General features: G+C 33.8%; 1 protein-coding gene across 2 annotated transcripts in view; it reads right to left on the bottom strand.

Moving 5' to 3' along the window:
* The window catches only part of LOC127554917 (baculoviral IAP repeat-containing protein 2-like), a 32,032-nt gene that overhangs the window by 10,332 nt on the left and 426 nt on the right, over positions 1 to 21,274 (bottom strand). For both annotated transcript variants that reach the window (XM_051986864.1, XM_051986865.1), the window contains exons 2-6: positions 11,391 to 13,613; positions 11,200 to 11,299; positions 5,869 to 5,947; positions 4,420 to 4,468; positions 441 to 683 (exon numbers count right to left, since the gene is read on the bottom strand). In XM_051986864.1, coding sequence (XP_051842824.1) covers positions 441 to 683; positions 4,420 to 4,468; positions 5,869 to 5,947; positions 11,200 to 11,299; positions 11,391 to 12,234 — 1,315 coding nt within the window. In that variant the 5' untranslated portion in view covers positions 12,235 to 13,613. The remainder of the gene's footprint in view (positions 1 to 440; positions 684 to 4,419; positions 4,469 to 5,868; positions 5,948 to 11,199; positions 11,300 to 11,390; positions 13,614 to 21,274) is intronic.

Raw genomic sequence — 21,274 nt, 5'->3', positions numbered from 1 at the left:
AAAGCAATGTTAATTTGTAGTTTTCTAAGTCAGCAAGTTACTCTCCAGGATCCATTTCTATTCCATTCCTACTGAGTTCAACACAACTGCTATAAACAAATCTTTTTAAAATAAATTCAAAGGCCAAAGCGAATTACAATTTCTCTAACACAACTGTGACAGAATGTAATGAAAAACACTATCACAGGAGCAAAATGGAATTATGCTGAATAAAGCAAATGGTGATATTATTTGGGGAAAATGGGAAAAAAGAATAAGAACCTCATTTCATTATTTCAAATCTTATTTTTCAAGAAAAGGCATCTACAAGTATCAGGAGGGAAATAAATGTTACAAAGTTCAAGAAAACTATTTTTCCAAACATTAAAAGATTAAATTCTACATTAATTTTATGAACTATATACAGATTGACAGCATGTGACTAAAAATTGAATACACACCTGATGCCATTTCTTCAGCTTGTCTCTCTTTCTCTTCCTTCCTTTTTTCATCTTCTGCATTGAGGAGATCCGATACAACTTCATTGACTGTTTTATAGTTTTCTCCAGTTGTTAAGATTTTACTCTGGACAATCTGCTTTACTAGACTTCTACTAAAGCCCATTTCCAAAGCAGCTTTAATCACTGGAGTGTTCATCATGACTGTATCGTCAGAATTATTTTCTCCAGGTCCAAAATGAATAACTGTTTGAAAACAACATATATAGCAATAAATCTTAATTAATTAATTTAGATTAATTATAGTTACAGCAATAGATTCATAGAATAAATTAAACTACTACGAAATACAAACCGCAACAGGCAAAGTGATAAAGAGGAAAGAACATTTGACTTGAAGTCAAATGACCTAGATTTGAGTCTCAGCTCTGCCATTTGACCTTGTATAAGTCACAATCCCTTTTGATTATAAGACCCTCATCTTCAAAATCAGAATATTAACTGACTTACTTAACTCACATAATTATTTTGAGGATGAGAAGAAATCATTTATATGAAGGTACTTAGTGAATATAAAAACTAGTAAAGTATTACTTCTCAACATATTTTTTACCTTATTCATTTAACATATCTAATATCTATTATGGACAAGCTATGTATTAGCAGCTATAAAGGTTATAAATGTAAAAGATCTCTCTGCTCAATCACCTTACAACCTAGAAAAAAAGAAAAAAATAGTGGAGCCACAGTCAGGATAACACAAGATTTAGCAGTTTCTACATTAAAGAACCAGAGGGCTTGGAATATAATATTCCAGAGAGCAATGGAGCTAGAATTGCAACCAAGAATCACCTATCCAGCAAAGCTGAGTATAATCCTTCATTCAATGAAACAGGATTTTCAAGCATTCAAGATTCATGGAAAATCTGATTTTCAAATACAGAACTCTGGAGAAGCATAAGGAGGTAATTAGGAAAGTGGTATCATAAAGGACTTTAATAAGGTTTATCGGTTAACATTCCTACATGAAGGGATAATACTTGTAACTCATTAGAATTTTCTCATTATTATGGTGGTTAGGAGTTTTTATAGACAGACGGCATGGATGTGAGTGGAATATGAAGGGATAATATCTTTCTAAAAAAAATTATGAAATTAAGGAGAGAGGAATATACCGGGAGAAAGGAAAAGGGAGAAGTGAAATGGTATAAATTATCTGCTTTAAGGGGGAAAAAAAGGTAAGAAAAAAATCCCCAGGAATAGCTGGATTTACAAATGAATTCTACCAAACATTTAAGAAAAATTAATCTCAATATTATACGAACTATTTGGGAAAAGATGGAGGAGTCCTAACAAATCCCTTTTACAACAAAAATATGATAAATATCCAAACCAGGAAGAATCAAAACAGAGAAAGAAAATACTTCAATTTCTCTAATGAATATTCATGCAAAAATTTTAAATAAAATACTAGCAAAAATTACAGCAATTTATCAAAGGATCATACAAGTGGCATTTATACTAGGAATGCAGAGCTGGTTCAATATTAGGAAAACTATCAGCATAATTGATCACATCATTAACAAAACCAATAGAAATCATATGATTATCCCAACAGATGCAGAAAAAGTCTTTGACAAAACATAGCATCCGTTCTTATTAAAAACACTAGACAGCCCTCCTTCCACTTTATTTCTTTTAATAAGGGAGAGACAGGAAGCAACATTGATAACCAAAACCAAAACTAAAAAAAAAATTAAAAAAAAAAAAAGAGGAACCAGTGGAACTTTGTAAAATGCAAAAAAAGAAAAGGAAACTCAAAAGGAAACATAGAAGCAGAGCAGTTTGAAAAGTAATGTACTTTAAAAAAAAAAAAAAAGGAAGCAGTGTGAAATGGAAAACCAGAGTTTCATGAAGAACTCTTTTGTGTCGTCTTTGTATTTCAACATATGAAAATGGTGTAGTTAATATTTAAGTTCAGAAGTTAAAAAATAACGAGCAAAAAAAACAGAAGATGGGTTATAATTGAAAGAATAAGCAGGGCTGAGGAAAGGATATTTTGTGGGGTAAGCATTCAAGTTAAGACCCGCAAAACTTATAGGGAGAAGTAAAGTAGCCATGGAAGAGGAAGAGACTGAAAAATGGAAGAAGAGAGAGGGTTAATAAAAATGACAAAATTCTGATCAAGAAGGGAGAGAATAAGACCAAAAGCACAGTTGGAAAGATTAATCTTAGACAAGAGAGGATTATTTTAGAAATGGGAAAGAAAGAGGAATAGAAGAGTAAAGAATACAAAGAAATTTAGTTTATCTCATTTTATAGATAAGGAAATTAAGATCCAAAGAGGTAGTGACTTGTTCAAGGTCATTGTATTAAAAAATTATTTCTTACTCTTGTCCCCCCAACTACCCCAGTTCTCTTTTGGTCAATTGGTCAATATGGTGTTATAAGCAGTCAATAGGAAGGGACAATAGCAGGTGAGGAAGCTGGAAGTCAGGTTCCCAAAGATGAAAGAAGGATAATTTACAAAGTGTATATTAACCAAATTCACATCCTGGCAGCATGTGCCAAATCAGGAGAAGACAATGGCATTGATGTTAAAGTTTTTGATCTGATGAAATATAAATCTCAGCCAAGTTCCAGACACTTACAGAATATCAAAAGGTACTGGTATTTTAAGATGATGTAAACATGTTAACTTTAAAGTTTTACTGATAATTCTAAAATGATTTGGATATGTTAATGAATCAATCCCAGATAAGAGACTGTTTTTCCTACCTTAAAAAGCCCTACAAAAATGAGATCTCAAACCCCCACTCCCCCATTCTTCCATTTTCCATGAGATCCATGTTGCCAAGTCTCTCAACTATAATTCATAGTTATGTGAGAGAATGGGCCCTTTCTCTCCCTTTTTTTCTCCCTCACAGTGCCTATCATCCTCACCATTTTATCCCAATCCCACACTACATTTCTTTTGCTGTTTTACCTATATATGTGTTTATTATTAAAGTATATCTGTGGCTCTACTTCCTTCTGTCATCATGGACTTTCTCAAAAACCTGAGGAGACCTGCCCCCATTTCATAAATTATCAAGTCAAATACTAATAATAATAATGACCTAAAAATAATGACAATAATAATAGTAGTCAGCATTTATATTAATATTACATGCCAGGTTCTGTGCTAAATGCTTTACAAATATAACCTCATTTGATTCTAAGAACCCTAAAAGACAAATCTTAATATCTCCATTTAACAGATGAAATTGTGACTGATAGGTTAAGTGACTTGCCCAAGGACATACATGTATCAGAGTCTGATTCTGAACCCAGTTCCTGACTCCAAATCTACTGTTCTACTATAAAACATTGTCTTAGGGAGAACTCATTGAATGGCCTAGATTATCCTAGTAAAAGAAAAGCCAAAGTCATCTAGATATGGTGAATCTGAGGGAAGTATAAAACATATGAAAATGCTCTCTTTCCCAAGTTTAATTTTTAATATTTTATTTAAAAAAGGCATGGCTAGAGGAAAATTATTAAAAAATAACTACAAAGAAAAATTCCTATATTTACATTCAAAACAAAGTATAACATCTTATGCAATTCTTTACCTAATTTGGTAAAAAAAAAATGTGAAAAGTAATTTTGCAGTCACAATCTCTTCTGAAATACCTTGTTCCTTCTTTTCATAATCTGACAATTAGCTAACAATACAAAACAATATATGGTATCTTTACATGTTTTTGTGTTCTGCCTGTCCAACTACAACAAAGAAATTTGGGAACCAGTCACCATTTCTTACTTCTCTGCATCTATCTTACCTAAGAGCTTGGTGCCACATGCATAAAATAGTTTGCAATCAAAAATGTAAGCCTGATCCATCTTATTTTTTATTTACTTCACAATCCCATTACATATTTTCATTTTTATTTTTTTCTTAGGCATTCCTTATATAAATTCAAAATATTATTTCACATACTTGGTAGATCAGCACTTTCATCCCCTGGAGCATCAGAAGTTGACAACAGCTACAACAGAGAAGACAGAAGAGTAAATAAAATAAATTTCAAATTATCTGCAAATAGTAAAAATTACAAGAATTCAGTACCTAAGCAATCACCAGATTTTGGCAAAAATTATAAAAAGAATGATACAAATGTGAATGTGTTTTTGTCCCAAAAGTTTGAGCTTAAAAACTTAAAAGATACTAAAACTTTTGAGAAATTATGTATTTATAAGACTGTGTGTATGTATGTATATGTGTGTGTTGGATAATAAATCTTGAATTTGATCATATGATCGCATTTATAGCTACTATTAACTAGGCCAAGTATAGGCAAGATGAGGGAAGACTAAATAACCTGCAGAGAAAAGAGTTTGGGGAGAATGGGATTCTCCTCATAGTTTCAGAAAAGCGTGGAAGTGGCTAAAATTAAAAAGTATGAGAATATTTTATGTTAAGCTTAACAAATTTTATTTAATTGGCTTATTTTATACAGCTTCCAAAAACTATCACTAGTGTTATCAGGTAATGTAAGGCATGACCTTGGATCCTCAAATGCTCTATCAATAGAACAAAAGCCTTAGAGGTTCCAAGTTAAGATAATCTTCTCATTTCTTTCCAAAGTTGAGAGTTTGTGTCACCTAACAATGTATGCAAAAAATAACTCTCAGGTGGATGTACATTTTTTGATGTGCTGTCTACCGTATTAAAGTCTGTATTTATTGTTATTCACTTCAAACTATTGCTTCTTGGCTTGTAAAAGATTAACATGAGGAAGTATACTCATGCTGATGAAATCATCCACCTAGTAAAGTGTTCTTTCTCACTTATTTGGACCAACACTTCAATTCTGTGATAAAGTTTTGAACCTTACCCACCAAACTATAATTTTAAAAATGATTTTTCCCAAAAAAATGAGGTAAATAATGATATCCTTTCTCTAATCTCCACAAAAATTTAAAAGTCTATTGAGTTGTCTTCTTTAAAACTTAAAGAATGGCAATTAAATGAAAATTAGTCACTCAAAAGAAAAAAGCTATTATTCCTCATACTTAAAATAATCCCTCAATTTCTTATGGATCCAGGAAGGAAACTTACAGGGGTCCTCAAACTACGGCCTGTGGGCCAGATGTGGCAGCTGAGGACATTTATCCCCCTCACCCAGGGCTATGAAGTTTCTTTATTTAAAGGCCCACAAAACAAAGTTTTTGTTTTTGCTATAGTCTGGCCCTCCAACAGTCTGAGGGACAGTGAACTGGCCCCCTATTTAAAAAGTTTGAGGACCCCTGCTTTATGATGTTCTATGAATTCAAAACACAAATATAAACAATATTGCTGATTTTTCTCTAACACTAGAATCATATATTTCTATAACTATCAGTTAAGAAGTTATTATCAGTAAAGATAATTAAAATAAATTTTTACCTGTTCAAGAAGATGAGGGTACCTAGCTTGAACTTGATCAACAAACTCTTGTCCTTTCATTCGTATCAAGTATTCACACCTAAAAGATTAACAGAAAAGAACATTCAAAAAATTTGTTTCATATAGTGGAAAAAAAAAAAAAAAGATGGTTCCAAACAATTTACTTAGGTCTAATTTGGATCTTAGTGTTTTGGAACACTAATGTATATAACTATGTATTATGAGGCATATTACACTTTAAAAAATAAAATCTTAAATATTTAGTATTTATTCCCAGGCAACAATTTAGAAATGAGGACAATTTAGGATCAGAGTGATTCCAAAAAAATTAAACTGGTGAAGGGTCTTGAATCCATGCCATATGAAAACTGGTTAAAGGAACTGGTAATGTTTAACCTGGAAAAGACCCAGAGGACATAAAATGGAATTGGAAACTGAAAGAATGCCTATCAATTGAGGAATGTCTGAACAAGTTGGGGTATGACTACAGTGGAATATTACTTTGCTGGGGTAGCTAAATGGCACAGTAGATAGAGCACTAGCCCTGAAGTCAGGAGGACCTGAGTTCAAATCTGGTTCTCAGACACTTAACACTTCCTAGCTGTGTGATCCTGGACAAATCACTTAACTTAACCCCATTTGCCTCAGCCAAAAAAAAAAAAAAAAAAGGAATATTACTTTGCTAAGAAATTATAAACAGGCTGATTTCAGAAAAACCTAGAAAGATTTACATGAGTTGATGCAAAGTGAAGTAAACAGAACCAGAAGAACATTATACGTAACAACAGCAATACTGAATGATGATCAATTGTTAAAAGACTTAATTCTTTTTATCTGATTCAGGACAACTACAAAATGACTCATGATGAAAAATGTTATCCATATCCAGAGAAAGATTTATGGGAGGCTGAATACAGACTGAAGCACACTATTTTTCACTTTATTTTTTTCTTTTTGTTAGTTTCTTTTTTACAATATGACTATTATCTTTACATTTAGAAAAAAAAAAGCTATTAAAAAACAAAAATATAAACTTAAAAGATATCAAGGAAACATTAAAAAATGGAAGAAATTTAGAAGAAGTAGAAGAAATTCAATGGTAGTAAGAATACACAAAGAACTATACAGGAAAGAACACCACCAACAATCATAATGATGTAATTAGTTATTTACAGTCTTAGATCCCATAGTATAAAGTCAAGTGGGTCTATTCATTGATAACCCCAAGATCAGTTGGTGGAGGATTCAGAATTCCAGTTAAACTACTTAAAGTCCTAAATGATGATGCTGTTAAAGTGAAGTATTCAATATGCTGAGAATTATCAGAGCAGGATGGTTTTCAAAAAGGCAGAAGAACTAAAGATCAATTGCCAAGAATCACTGGATTATGGAGAAAGCAAAGGAGTTCTAGAAAATATCTATTTCTGCTTCATTGACTACACTAAAGCCTTTGACTGCATGGATCACAACAAAATGTGCCAAGTTCTCAAAGAGATGGGAATACCACATAATCTGACTTTGTCTCCTGGGTTACCTGTATGCAGGCCAAGAAGCAATAGTTTGAAGTGAACAATAAAACAAAAAATTAAGCCATTTACTTAATAGTGCTTTAAGATTTATAAAGCATTTTCTTCACAACCATTACCAGAGAGGGATTCCCTCTAAGACAAACTACAATTGTGTATACTACAAAACATGGTGTGATTTGCACTAGTATACTCAATACCAATAAGATAACAGACACATGCATAAGAATAAATGTTGATATTTACAGGAAACAAAAACCACAAAAGTTCTTCAAGAAAAATCTAGGGAAAAGCCATTACTACAAAGAATTTAAGCTAGATTCATCTCAGTGAGGAAGGAAGTGTGACCAGGAGGCTGCATTATCTATCATCACAAAATGAGTTCATGGCAGAACCCAGAGAATACAGTTCTCTCAGCACCAAGCCCTGTTTCTTCACCACACCGTTAAGGCCACTAATTTAGTTATTCCTGAGTTACAGCAGACAATCAACATTCAAATGTCATAAAACTGACAGACTGAATACTGAATATACTGAAGCATATTATTTTTCAATTTTTTTTTCTGACCTGGAACTCCAAGTTTTTAGAACAAACCTATAGAAACTTACTATGGGAATAGGGAAAACTGGAGTTCATCTTCAGCGGAAGATAGTATAATTTTAAAAAATGCTTCTTCCTCAAAAAGTAACATGAAATGATTCCTTGCCCAGAGAGAATTTTCAGAAGAACTCAAAAAAGCATTTAAAAATTAAATGAGAGATATTGAGGAAAAACTAAAAAAAAAAAAAAATAATAATAACTCTTTGAAAATTAAAAATGGGCAAGGGGAAGGCAGTGAAGCTACGAGACACCAAGAAATAACACAACAGATTCTAAAGAATGAAAAAATGAACAGAATGTGAAACGTCTTACAAGAAAAACTACGGATCTGGAGAACAGATCAAGAAGAAAAAATATAAAAATAATTGGACTGCCTGAAAATTGTGACCAAAAACAAAACAAAACAAAACAAAACCAAAAAAAACAAACAAACAAACAAACAAACTTTGACACAATACTGCAAGAAAAAAATCCAAGAAAATGTCCTGAAGTAACAACATGAGGAGAAATTTTTAACAGAAAAAACTCAATCAATCACTACCTCAACAAGATCCTTTGTGGAAAATAGGAACATTATTGCCAAATTTCGAAAACCCCAAAATCTAAGAGAAAATTTTGCAAGAAACAAACAAACAAAAAAATCAAATGTGCTGGAGTTACAATTAGAATTGTACACGACGTATCAGAATCCACAATAAAAAACTGCAGGTTCTGGAATCCTATTTACTGATAATCAAAAGAACTAGGCCTGTAGACAAAAATATGCCCAGCAAAATTATAACATTGAATTAGAAAAAATGAACATTCAACGAACTTTCAGATTTCCAAGACTTTCTATCAGCCAAACTTGAACTTACTAGAAAATTTAACATAGAAGAGGCAATATCAAAATATCAAAGATCAATTTCAAGGAACTCAACATGAACAAACTGTTTATGCTTTTCTTACATGGGAAATGTATACCCTATGTTTTAAGATTGACACTATCAGCGGGATAATTCAAAAGAAAGATTGGAGCAAAGTTAAGGCAAAAATAGTTATTGTGTTATACAAATGAGGTAAAAAGGAAGAATAGACATAGAGGCATTAGAGGCAAGAGGAGGGCTCGTAGTTCTGAAAACCTATTCACATCACTAATGGGTTAATAGGCAACATTACATATATAGCATGAAGGGTATATATAGCACCTTCCAAAATCTATAAAGAAATAAGGGAGGAAGATAGGCAGATGAGGAAAGAAGGGGTGAGGGAAGACAAGGAAGGGATCCATGGATGGGAGAAGATTAGTAGCAAGGCAAGTTAAGGAGCAGAATTAAGCAAAGAGTCAGCAGGGATAGGAAAGATGTATGGGGATGTGTGTATGTGTATGAATATATCTACATATGTATACATAAGTATGTCCTTTATAGCCTGTTTGAGGAAGGGAGAAGGGGATGAAAGGGGAAAAAAAGAATAAAGTAAAAAAGGTGTGCAGCAGAGACAACAACAACAACAACAAAGAAAATAACTTATAAGAAAAGAAAAGATAGACATCCATGAATATAATTTCTTCTACTAATATATATACTTTCATGAACTGGTAATTTGCTGTTATATGTTTTGAAGTCTCCCTGATGTTCTCTTTTATTTTGTATTCCTTTTCTTTTTTTTTCTGATTTTTTAAAATAAGTTTATAATTTATAGATAAATAAATTTTTAAAAAAGAGAATGATTTATATGAATATGATTACTACCTGATAAAATTTAAACATCAGGAAAAATGTCATTCCTTCTCCACATAATAGTGAAACAAGGCTAGACTGCAGCACAAAGAACGGAACATGATCAATTTATAAATAAAATGTGAATTTAGCAATAAACAGGCTCAGCTTCCCCAGCTAAACTAAGCCTCCAAATAAAGGGGACAGTTCTCTTTTATATTTTTGGCTCAGCTTCTCCAGCTAAATTAAGACTCCAAATAAAGGGGACAGTTTTCTTTTATATTTTTGGGAGGCTAGAATCATAAATGTGAGGAAACATGACTGGATAGAAATTGGGTAATAAGAGCCAGCAACAACTCGAACCTGAGATTAAGATGTTCACTGAAAAGTCTAACTGTGAGGTTAGAGATAGTGGACCACATTTCTTTGGACAACAAAATAATCATTCTTCAGAGGTAACAAGATAAGTGGATTTCTAAACTTAATTCATTATAAGACAGGTGAAATTCTGAATTAAGTTCAAAAACAACAAGTCATGACTTAGGCAATTACAGAAGAAAATCAATTAACTGTAAATAGGATCAATTTTTAAAACCAACACAATAGATGCATGGATCAAAAGAAAGCCATTACTTTGTTGAGAACTTAACTGTAGAAAAACAAATTGTTCTTTAGCTCCAACTACACTTGATGGAGGAGAAACTTGGTCAGTAGTTTTCCTGTTATCCTTTATTGTTCTTTCTGGTTTGAGAATAAGAAACTTGAATCTGCTTTTCCATGAAAAGTGTTCTTTTACTGAGGGGTGATTAAAGAAGGCACAGACCTCTCATGTTTGAAGATCTGTCTAGAGAAAGGCTTCAAGGCTCTATCACTGCTTTAGTCCCAGAGCAGATCTAAGATCTAAGAAGTTTGAAAGTGAATTGCTTGTCACTAAAAGCACATGACATTTCCTGTTAAGGGTAGCTATGTACTGAGAGTTTATTACTTCAGAGTCAAGAGTACCAAAAAATGAGCTTACTACAGCAGAATTATGAGAACCAGAGGAGGAACAGAGAGAAGAAAAATGGTTTTGCCTAGCTGAATTTTTCTTGAAAGAAATCAAAAACCTCACAACTTGCCACCCAGAATTGTGAATTGCCTAGGTACGTGGTTTTCTTATTTGTATCCCTTACTTATTTGTAAGTGTGTGTCAGCTTTACTTCATCCATACTATATGGTTTGATGGAGGAGAATATGATTCAAGTTTATGGTTGGAATATCATATTTTGATTATTGTTTTTATCTTCTATGTAGTAAATATTTTGATTATTCCTACCTTTGCCTTCAATTGAATAAATGACTATTATTTAAAAAAAAAAAACACACACACCATAATCAATCTGATTATTTCAATCATAATATATGCATGAAGCTTTAATGTTAACACAAATTTGCATCCAATGATTGATGTAAGCCTACTTGTCTTAACAACAGACTCTTGTAAAACAGTCATCAGAGTACTTGCCTTGGAAACCATTTGGCATGTTCCACCCAAGGATCATCTCCTGATTCCCAACACCTCAGTCCACCATCACAGCAAAAGCATTTGACATCATCATTTCGACCTAACAAAAAAGTGAAGCAATTTACAAATTTACAAATAAAAACAATGGCTAAGAGCTATGATGAATATTTCTTCTATTGTAGGTTTCTTACCCACATAATAAAAGCCAGCACTTGCAAGCTGCTCTGGATGAACTGGAATTTGAGGTGGCCAGGTCACAAAGGTTTTCATACGGGCTACATGGGTTTGCATGCTCAGATTGGAAACACTGAACCTTGATGTTTCTTGGATGTGATTCTCCAGGAAAGGACAGTTAGGAAAATGTCTTCGATGTTCTGACATGGCATCATCTTTTGGCTCCCAATTACTCAGTTTCCCACCACAAGCAAAGCAAGCTACCATGTCTCCAGGTCCTATGTAGTAAAAACCAGCTCTTGCCAGATCTAATGGTGACAGAAATGTCAATGGCCATGTCTGATAAGTTAGAATTCTGGCATCCTCAGTACTCATTGAATAACTGTAGGGGCTGGCATTCAAAGGGGACAAGTCCTCAACTGCTCTGGAAGTCACTGGCTCCAGTGGGAAACTGCAATAAGAACCACTGAAATATCCACTCTGTCCTGAACTGGAAGATAATGAACGTGTGGCATTATTCAATGAAGAAGAAAATGTGGACTGAGAAGATCCCAGGTTAACTGCAATCAAATTCTGAATAAATGCACAGCTGGGATAAAGCTGTTTATGTTTGTCAATGGCATTGTCTCCTTGTTTCCAATTATCCAGCATTAAGCCACAACAGAAACATTTAACTCTGTCATTCACACCAGTGTAATAAAATCCAGCTCGAGCAAGACTCCTTTCTGAGATTGGAACATTGACTGGAAAAGTAGAATATGTAGACATTCTGTAGAGTTCACATGACAAATCATATTTCATTTCATTTGCATCACTATTCATCAAACGTGATAACAACACACCATCTTCTACCGCATTCATAATTGAGTATTTTGGGAACAAAATGGGACAAGTCTTTCTCTGGGAGGTAGTTTTGTGCGTGGGTTTATAACATTAGTTTCATATTTTGCTAAAAACATAAAAATAATTTTTTTCATCTTTTTACACTAAAAAAAATTTGAGTAAGTTTTGTGTTATTGGATGTCTAGCATTAAAATTACATCAAATGACTTTTGTAAAAAGTAGAGTAATTTTCCCAAGTCACCTGAATGATATTTAGTATTGTATTTTAAATTTAATTAACTCTTTCAGGCTTATAGGATCTACTTCATCATCCTGTTGCTTATTTATTACAATGCTGTCTCAATGGAATGAAAGCTGATGCACTTTTATATCTTAAACCCACATTTATGTAAATATACATATGAGCATTTCTATATTCAAAACTTTAAATAGTACAGAAAATTCAAATTAACTAAACCTGATTTAATGATGACAGAAATGTCAATGTGTATACTATATTACAGAAGAGGAAAAAAAATGCTTTACATTCTATTTAACTTTATTTTCCTAGAGGCATTTTACAAGAGACCAAAAATGTCTTACATACTTGAAATCAACTTTAAAGTTTTAGAAACATTTTAAACTATATTGCTAAATTGAAGCCATGCTTGAAAAGTTATTGGATTGCTTTAAAATCTGGCATTCTTTACTTTCAAAGCTCAACACACATAAACTTGTATAGTAAATAAAGATGGATATGGGTTCATATGACCAAATTTTGCTTTCCTTCTAAATTTTATCACTTGCTAAACTGTATACAAATAGTGATTTTTCTGTTTTGAAATAAAATATTGCTGATTCATCCAGTGTTTTTGCAGTATTTGTTAAGTATTCTATTTCACTATAACTGGTACTCAAATTTTCTACAATTTAGAACTACCTGATGTTACACTTTTCCTACATTATTAAATTTTTCTACGAACTTCAAAAAGGTGTTTAATTTCTAGAACAGAAGCTTTTCTTTGTGTTTATAAAATAAAACTACAGAATGTTCATCTGGGGACCACATATATAGAAGAGCTATCACTTTTACCAAAGGATATATATATATACATATATATATATATATATATCAGGTCACAAACAGTTAGAAAAATTTTACAGTATTTTTCTATATACTTAAAAATTGTTGCCATACAAAAAAAATTATTATATAGGTATGTAATGCATCATTAACTCTGAAAAAATCCTTCTAAATAAGCTTTTGTTATTCATATATATAAATATATATTCAAGCACAAAACTACCTCCCAGGGTTTAGACCATGTCCCTTTAAGAATTCTAGGTCTCCATACTAGAATTTATTGTTCTGAAGAAAATGAAAATGTCTACAAAAATAGTCTTCTTTGATGTAAGATCTGAAAACAAAACACATAAAAAACACTATTAGAAAATACAGTATTTGTTGATATCAAATAGAACTCAAAAAACCTGAAGCACAGAAAATTACAGAAATAACTTCATAGAAAAAAAGACTTCAATTTCATTAATTTATTAACAAAATGTACTAACTTCACCATGGGAAATGACTAGTAACTGTAGGCAAAAAAAAAAAGAAACTGAGGATAGCTTGCTTCCAGAAAACATGGAAAATAACAGGAGAAATCCTTTCTACTTGTCTTGACATCCCTTTGTAGGTTTATCATCCACATAATGCTGCCTAATTGTAGGTATTTCTCAAGATTTTGTCCTGGGTCCTTTTCTCTTTATTCTACAACTTTTTAAATTCACTAGCTCACATAGTTTTAACTATCAACTCTATACAGATAACTCCTAGATCTATATTCTATATTCAGTCTCCCATGAGCTTAACTAAACATGACAAACTGAACTCATTATCTTTCCCCTGAAACCTTTCTCTCTTCAAATCAGCATTTCACTGATCCAGTTTCATAATTTCAGCCTTATCCTCAATTCCTTACATTCCTGCACTCCACTGAGCCAGTCAGTTGTCAAGCCTTGCTCTTTCTACCTTCAGAACTTCTCCCCTTACTTGTACAGACCCATCCTTCCACTTGTACAGCCACCACATTGTTTCAGGCCCTCTACATCTCTCACTATGATCAGTGCAAAAAAGGTTTTCTGTCTAAAGCCTCTCATGGGACAGTGGATAGAGTACCAACCTTGAAGTCAGGAGGACCTGAGTTCAAATCTGACCTCAGACACTTAACACTTCCTGGCTGTGACTTTGGGCAGGTAAGTCACTTGACCTACCAATAGCCTCAGCAAAATAAAATTTAAAAATAAAGCCTCTCATAATTCCAATGCATTCTACACTGCTGACTTTCAACTGTTCATGTGATTCTTTTACTTAACCACTCAAACTCCTCTGTTGAGATTTTCAAGTCTTACAAAATCTAGATTCAACCTTCCTTTCTGGCCTTGCTGGACATCATTATCTCTCCTTCATTTTGCAATCCCAGTCAAAAATAGTCTTTTATTTTTTATTCACTTCATTCCAGAGTCTTTGTGTACTTGCTGTTCCTTATACCTAATAAACTCTTTAAGATGGATTCACACAATAAATAATTCCTGATTGCTTTTACTAGTACCCTCCTTTCCATGGTCTCATGAATTAAACGACTCTGGATGTTTATCTGTGTTCTCATGTATATCCTTGTAAGTGTGTGTCTGACTGTATGTATTAAAAAATTTTTATTGCTGCCTATGTATTTTCTCCTCCATTAGAATGTAAAAATCATTGTGAATAAGAATCATTTTACTCGTTGTCCTCTTCTCCCAGCATCTAGCACAATGTCTGATACATATATGGTAGATATTTGACTGAATAACTCATACAGGAGGGGCAGTTGAGGCAGTTGGGGGAAGCAGTGGACAGAGCATTGGCCCTGAATCAGAAACACCTGAGTTCAAATTCATATTTGGAGATTTACTACCTATATAACTCTGAGCAAATCATTTAACTTGCCTGTCTCAGGCACTGTTGTGAGGATCAAATGAGATATTTTTATATGCAAAATAACAAATATTATTAATATATGATTAGTATATTAACATGAATGTATATTATAATAATATATATTAATATATGCTTAACAAATGTTTGTTTCTTTCATTCCTTCCTACTGGGCACTAAATTTTCCTGTTCACAGGAACCATCTTGCCCATCTGGTCAATATGTTCTACATGTGCCAAATACTGAGCTAAGCACTGAGTACACAAAAGTGAAGGTTTAAGAACTGTACACTGATCTCTCTCTCCTAGCAGATAGGGTAAAGGGATTAGAAGTACATCATATTCTTTTTACTATCTGTGTGATCTTGGGCAAGTCATTTAAAACTCTCGATCTCCGTTCACAACCAGTAAAGTGAGAATGTTGAATCAGATGGTCTTCCAGCTCTATATCTAGCATCCTGTCATCTCCCTGCTTTCTAGGTTATCACAAAGAAGTTTTCCTTTAAAACAGATAGAATGCCTTCACATAAAAATAAAGATGAAAGAATATGATGAGGTAGAAGGGATTCTTGATCTGTTTGGGGAAGGAAAAGGGAGAAAAATAGGACACAGAAGATAAACTACATACTTCCAATTTAGGCAAAGTTATTGGGCTTTTCCCATAAGAGGAAATGGATCCCTTGGGGAAAAAAAAAATGCAGCAGCAGCTGCTTCTCACACAAGGAACAATGATATGGATCCATAGTTGAAATCAAGGCAGACTCTAGGGGAGAGGGTGGAGGGAAGGAGGCAAAAAGTTGAAACAGAAGTTTTTGCAAGGGTCAATGTTGAAAAATTATCCATGCATGTGTTTTGTATATAAAAAGCTATAATAAAAAAAAGAAAGAAAGAAAGAAATCAAGGCAAATATTATCTGGAGGAAGATAAAGACAAGTTAAGTGGTTAGTGACTAACTCTCTGCTGAAAGACCACAAGGCAGCTATCAGTCAACCAGACAGAGAAATGTGTAATCTTCAATGAACAAGTATTCAAGATATGACAAAGAACTTCATAAGATAATGTTAATCCTACCTCTTACGGGTTATGTAAAAAACAAACAACAGAAGAATTTCCAAAAGCATTTCGTTAAATACTATGAACAGTCAAGAGCAAGAAACTAAAGACTTTTTGATATTTTCATCACTATTGCTGTAAGAAAGCAGGAGCTTCAAATGAAGTAAACATGGGTCAGTAAAATACTATCTTCAAACGATATTTGGATTTCTCAACCACACCTTAAAATAAAGAAATTAATTTTTCAAGGGACAACATGAAGATAACATGTTGCTAGAAATGTAGCTTGAAAATGCAATAAAAAGGATTTTAAACTTAAAAGGGTGGGAGAGAGGGATAGGCAGTTAGATGCTGTGGATAGAACACCAGTCCTGAAGTCAAGAGCACCTGAGTTCAAATCTGACTTCAGACACTTGACACTGCCTAGCAGTGTGACCCTGGGAAAGTCACTTGACCCCAATTGCATCAGGGGGGGAAAAAAAAAGAGGAGGGGAAATATATATATATATATATATTTCTACCAAGTTTCTAAACTGTTTCCACGACATAAGATAAGAGTACAGATAGAAACAGCCTGTAATTCAAAAGGAAAATAGCCAAGAAAACAATCTTCAATAAAACAATCTTCAATAAAACTAATGATCTTAGGTGCCTCTACACAAATGCAAAAAGAACAAGTAAAATGAACAAGCTAATATAGAGAGCCAATTCTGGCTTAAGATCAATCACTGAGACTTTGCAGAAAGTGGTTCATAACTGGAATATGGAGGTCAAAGAATCTTATTCAAAAGGCACAAGTGGAGTAGCATATATTTAGAAGACAGAATCATTTATATTCTTGTGGAGCAATCCCGGAAAAACAAGGAAGAGCAAAGAATACTTAAGTACAAAGGTACTGAGAAGTTTACTAGTGACTACGTGGACAGAAGAAAGAAATATCAGAGTAGAGAGAAAAGAGATCATAAGCCTAGAGAATATGATAGCAGACTTCAATTTCTAAGTATTGCAAGTTCTCTCTCTGCCCAAAACAGAAGAAGTTCAAAAAACTTTTTGGCTTGCCTTAATAATAATTTTACTTCCTCAAAAGGCTGAAATAGCAAAGATTAACTTATTCTGGAACTGATTCTTACCAAGATGGAGACTTCATTTGTATTCAAATGAAAGTTATAATTTTGTTCAGTTCTACCATTACACCTTATCTTTAGTACTGCATTCAGTTCTGGATGCCACAAGTTATGAAAGACATTGATAAGCTGGAAAGAATCCAGAGGAAAGCAAACAGGACGGTGAAATGCCTTAAATTTGCCATATGAAAAATGGTTAGAGGTAACCCTAGAGGTAGGGGGTTTTTCTCCTGGAAAAGAGGAAATTTGGGTATTTTCATGTACATAAAGGGTCTATTAGACTCTGGTCTCAAAAGGAGCAAAGAGTGGAAGTTGCAAAAACAAACTTCAAGTTGAAGTAAGGAAATACATTCTAGCTTATGGCTTTTTGTTTTACAAGTAAAATGGATTATACACTTCTGGAGCTGGTTTTCACTGAAGGTCTTCATATAAAGGCTGATTTGATTAACTGTTATCAGGTAGGGTGTAGATTTTTATTGACTCCTCTGCAGTATATGATACTACTTATTTCCATCATATTCTAACTCTTCCCTGGATTTTCACAAAAACACTTTCCTCCCTGACCTCTTCCTCCCTATCAGTCTCTTTTGTTGGTTTGTTATCCACATCATACCCCGCCATGTAAAATAATTGTAAGATTAACCCAGGGTTTTGTCCTGAAGACTCCCAATTATTCCCATAGATTTATCATCATTACGCATATCTACATTATCAGTCCCAAATAGTTTCTTTCTAGCACTCCAATCTTACATGAAGCGTCTATTGGTAATTTCCAACTCAATATCCTCCAAGGACCCCAAATTTACCATGTCTACTATGGAGGACACTATTTTCCTCAAAACCTTTTGGATTTCTGTTGAAAACGCCATTTTAAATTTGTAAACTTGAAATTATTCTTGATTCTCCTCACATAACTAATCATTTGCCAAATCTTACAGTTTCTATGTATACATCTCTCCCTTCCGATCTACTTAAAGAATTAGAACCTCAGTTCAGGTCCTATTCTCTTTCCCTTCAATTCAGAAAGCCTAATTAGTCTTACCTTAATTTTTTGGCACTATATTTTATCCTTCAAATAGGTGCCAGTGACTTTGCAAAACAGGTATGACCATTATTGCACCTCTATATCAAACTCTACAGGCTTCCAATCGCCTCTGATAAAATATAAACTCCTCCTTTCGCTTTTAAAGACCTTTCCGACATGGTATACAACCTAGCTTTCTAGTTTCATCGGCTCCCACTCCCCTCCCACACTCTGCAATCCAGCCAAAGCTGACTTTTGTCTGTTCCTTCATAGATAATTGTAGTAACAAAGAAAAGGATTCTAATTTAAGAGAAAAAGACCAAATAAAAATTTTCATATCCAGGAAAGAAACTGTTCCTGAATTATGTCCCAAGTTCTTATTTCTACTCAGTACTTTTGTCCACTTTCACTCTCTACATCCAGGTCTGCCATCCATTTCTAAAAGTCACTTTGTAGGAAAAGGCAGCAACACCATACTCAGTTTCCCAGGCTTGAAACCTATATGTCACCCTTGACCTCATTCTCTCTGATTACATATATCCAAACACCTGCCACAACCACTGATTTCACCTTTGCAATATCTCAAATACACCCAATTTTCTCCTTAGATACTCCCACCACTCTAGTGAAGGCCCTTATCTCCTCACACATGAACTACCACAACAGCCTGCTTGTTTGTCAATCTGCAAAAAGTCTTTCCCTCCTCTAGTACATATACCATCCAGCTGCCAAAGTGATTTTTTTGGTATCATGTCCATGCCATCCCCTTCTCAATAAATACCAATGGGTCCTCATCACCCGCAGGATCAAATATAAAATTCTATTTAGCACTTAGTGTCTTTCATAACATTTCTGATCTTCATCCACCCAAACCCCATTCCTCCCACTTCACAATTTGTGATTCAGTCACAATGACCTCCTTGCTTTTCCTCTCTCTTGGTTCTGAAAATATGCTCTGGCTGTGTGCCACATCTGCAATGCTCTCCCTCCTCTTCTAACTTCTGGTTTCTCTGGCTTTCTTCAAGTCCCAACTAAAATCCTACCAACTCTAAATCTATGAGCCTATGAAACTAAATTCAAAGTAGTTTTTTGTCTTGTATTTCCTCAATCAATAAAATGCTAATTGTATTTAATTACTCTGCATATATTTGCATATATTAGCTGTATAATTCTATTCTATATTTCATGATGTACACTGAGTTTTTTTCATTAGAACTGAAAAGCTGCTTACAGAGATTGTTAGCTTTTTTTTTTTTTTTCTTGCTGAAGCAATTGGGATTAAATGACTTGCCCAGGGTCACACAGCTAGGAAGTGTTAAGTGTCTGAGGCTAGATTTAAACTCAGGTCCTCCTGACTTCAAGGAGTGTGCTCTATCCTGTGCGTCACCTAGCTGTTACCTTTTTTGTATAATGGCTGGCCCGTAGTAAGTGCTTAATAAATACTATCAATGACACTTACATATTAGGAAGGATCATTAAGCTAAAAAGTCAAAGAACCATACTATTCTTCCACTGAAAAAATGAACTTCATTCTACAGAGTAATACATCCTTCTCCTGGCATTCAAGACGTTCCAAATCTAGTTCATTCCATTTTCCCAGTGTTACTGCAGTGTATTCCTCCCCTTTACATATGCTGGTACACACCGGCCAAACCGAACTACTTTCTGCCCCCTATCTCTATCCTGCCCTTTCTCACTTCTGCGCATTTTCATATGTACTCTCAATGCCTAAAATGTTTTCTCCAATTTTCCCCCTCCCCAAATCTGTTGAAAATTTTCCACTCCTTCAAGCTCAATTCAGATACCACCTCCTCTTCATATTTCTCACAGCACTTTGCCTAGATTCTTTATATTTATCAGTCTCCCGTGTATTGGTTTATTTGTGTAATTTAATTATAAATGCTTCCAGAATTAGTGCAGTGCCTTGCATATTTACTGAGTACTTAATAAATAAGATTAGCTCACAGCTATATATTTTAAGGTTCACAGAGCCATCAAGTAGACTGTGCAAGTTATTATCATCATTTTAAAGATGAAGAAATAGATTTAGAGAGGCTAAGTGAGACTTGATCAGTCACAGTTTCAAAATCACGATTCAAACACAGGTTTCTAGCGACCAATTCCAGTATCATTAGTGCCTGTCACATAGTAAACTTATAATAAATGCTTGGGGGCAATTTTTTAAACTATGCTAAAATACAACTTTAATTTAAATTATACGTGCAATCTTCTATCCTAAGAAGTTGAATGACAGTGAGACAACAGTCCTCCATTTGAAATCACAAGACCTAAGGTGGATCCCCTTTTGTAACAACAGAAAAGTCAGTTCACCCCTTTGGCCATCACTTTCCTGCCAATCAATCAATAAATTATTAAGCACCTACTACTTGCCAGATCTTGTTTTAAAAAATAACAAAACGTCTCAAGTTTTTAACCAGGGATCTATGAACTTTCGAAAACTTTATTAACTATTTCAACATAAATGACTTCTTTTATCGTGCTATATTTTATTTTTTACTTTAAAAACGATACACATTCACAAGGACGATGACTAACCTTAAAGAAGATGACCTACAAGGAGATAATCTCCCGGTGGTCCTTCCATCTCTAAAATCTTAAACTGTAAGGGCTGTCACTACAGATAAAGGTTAAGAGGTAGGGGACCGGGAGGAACGGGTAATAAATAAATATTCATTCCAGATCTCTAATCACCAAACGAAAGCTCTGCAAACACACTTAGAAAAGAAATAGTCAAGTTGAATAAACACTTATCAAAGCGCCTAGAGCGTGAAAGAAAAGCAGTGTTGTTAGGTATTCCCATCAACGAGCAGCGAACACGGAAAAACAGAAAATTAAAAAAAAAAAAAAAAAAAAAAAAACAGTATCAGGCCGCAGGAAAATG

This window comes from Antechinus flavipes, chromosome 3, assembly GCF_016432865.1.
Source record: "Antechinus flavipes isolate AdamAnt ecotype Samford, QLD, Australia chromosome 3, AdamAnt_v2, whole genome shotgun sequence".
NCBI classification, from domain to species: Eukaryota; Metazoa; Chordata; class Mammalia; order Dasyuromorphia; family Dasyuridae; genus Antechinus; species Antechinus flavipes.
This window is presented reverse-complemented; position numbering and strand designations above follow the sequence as displayed.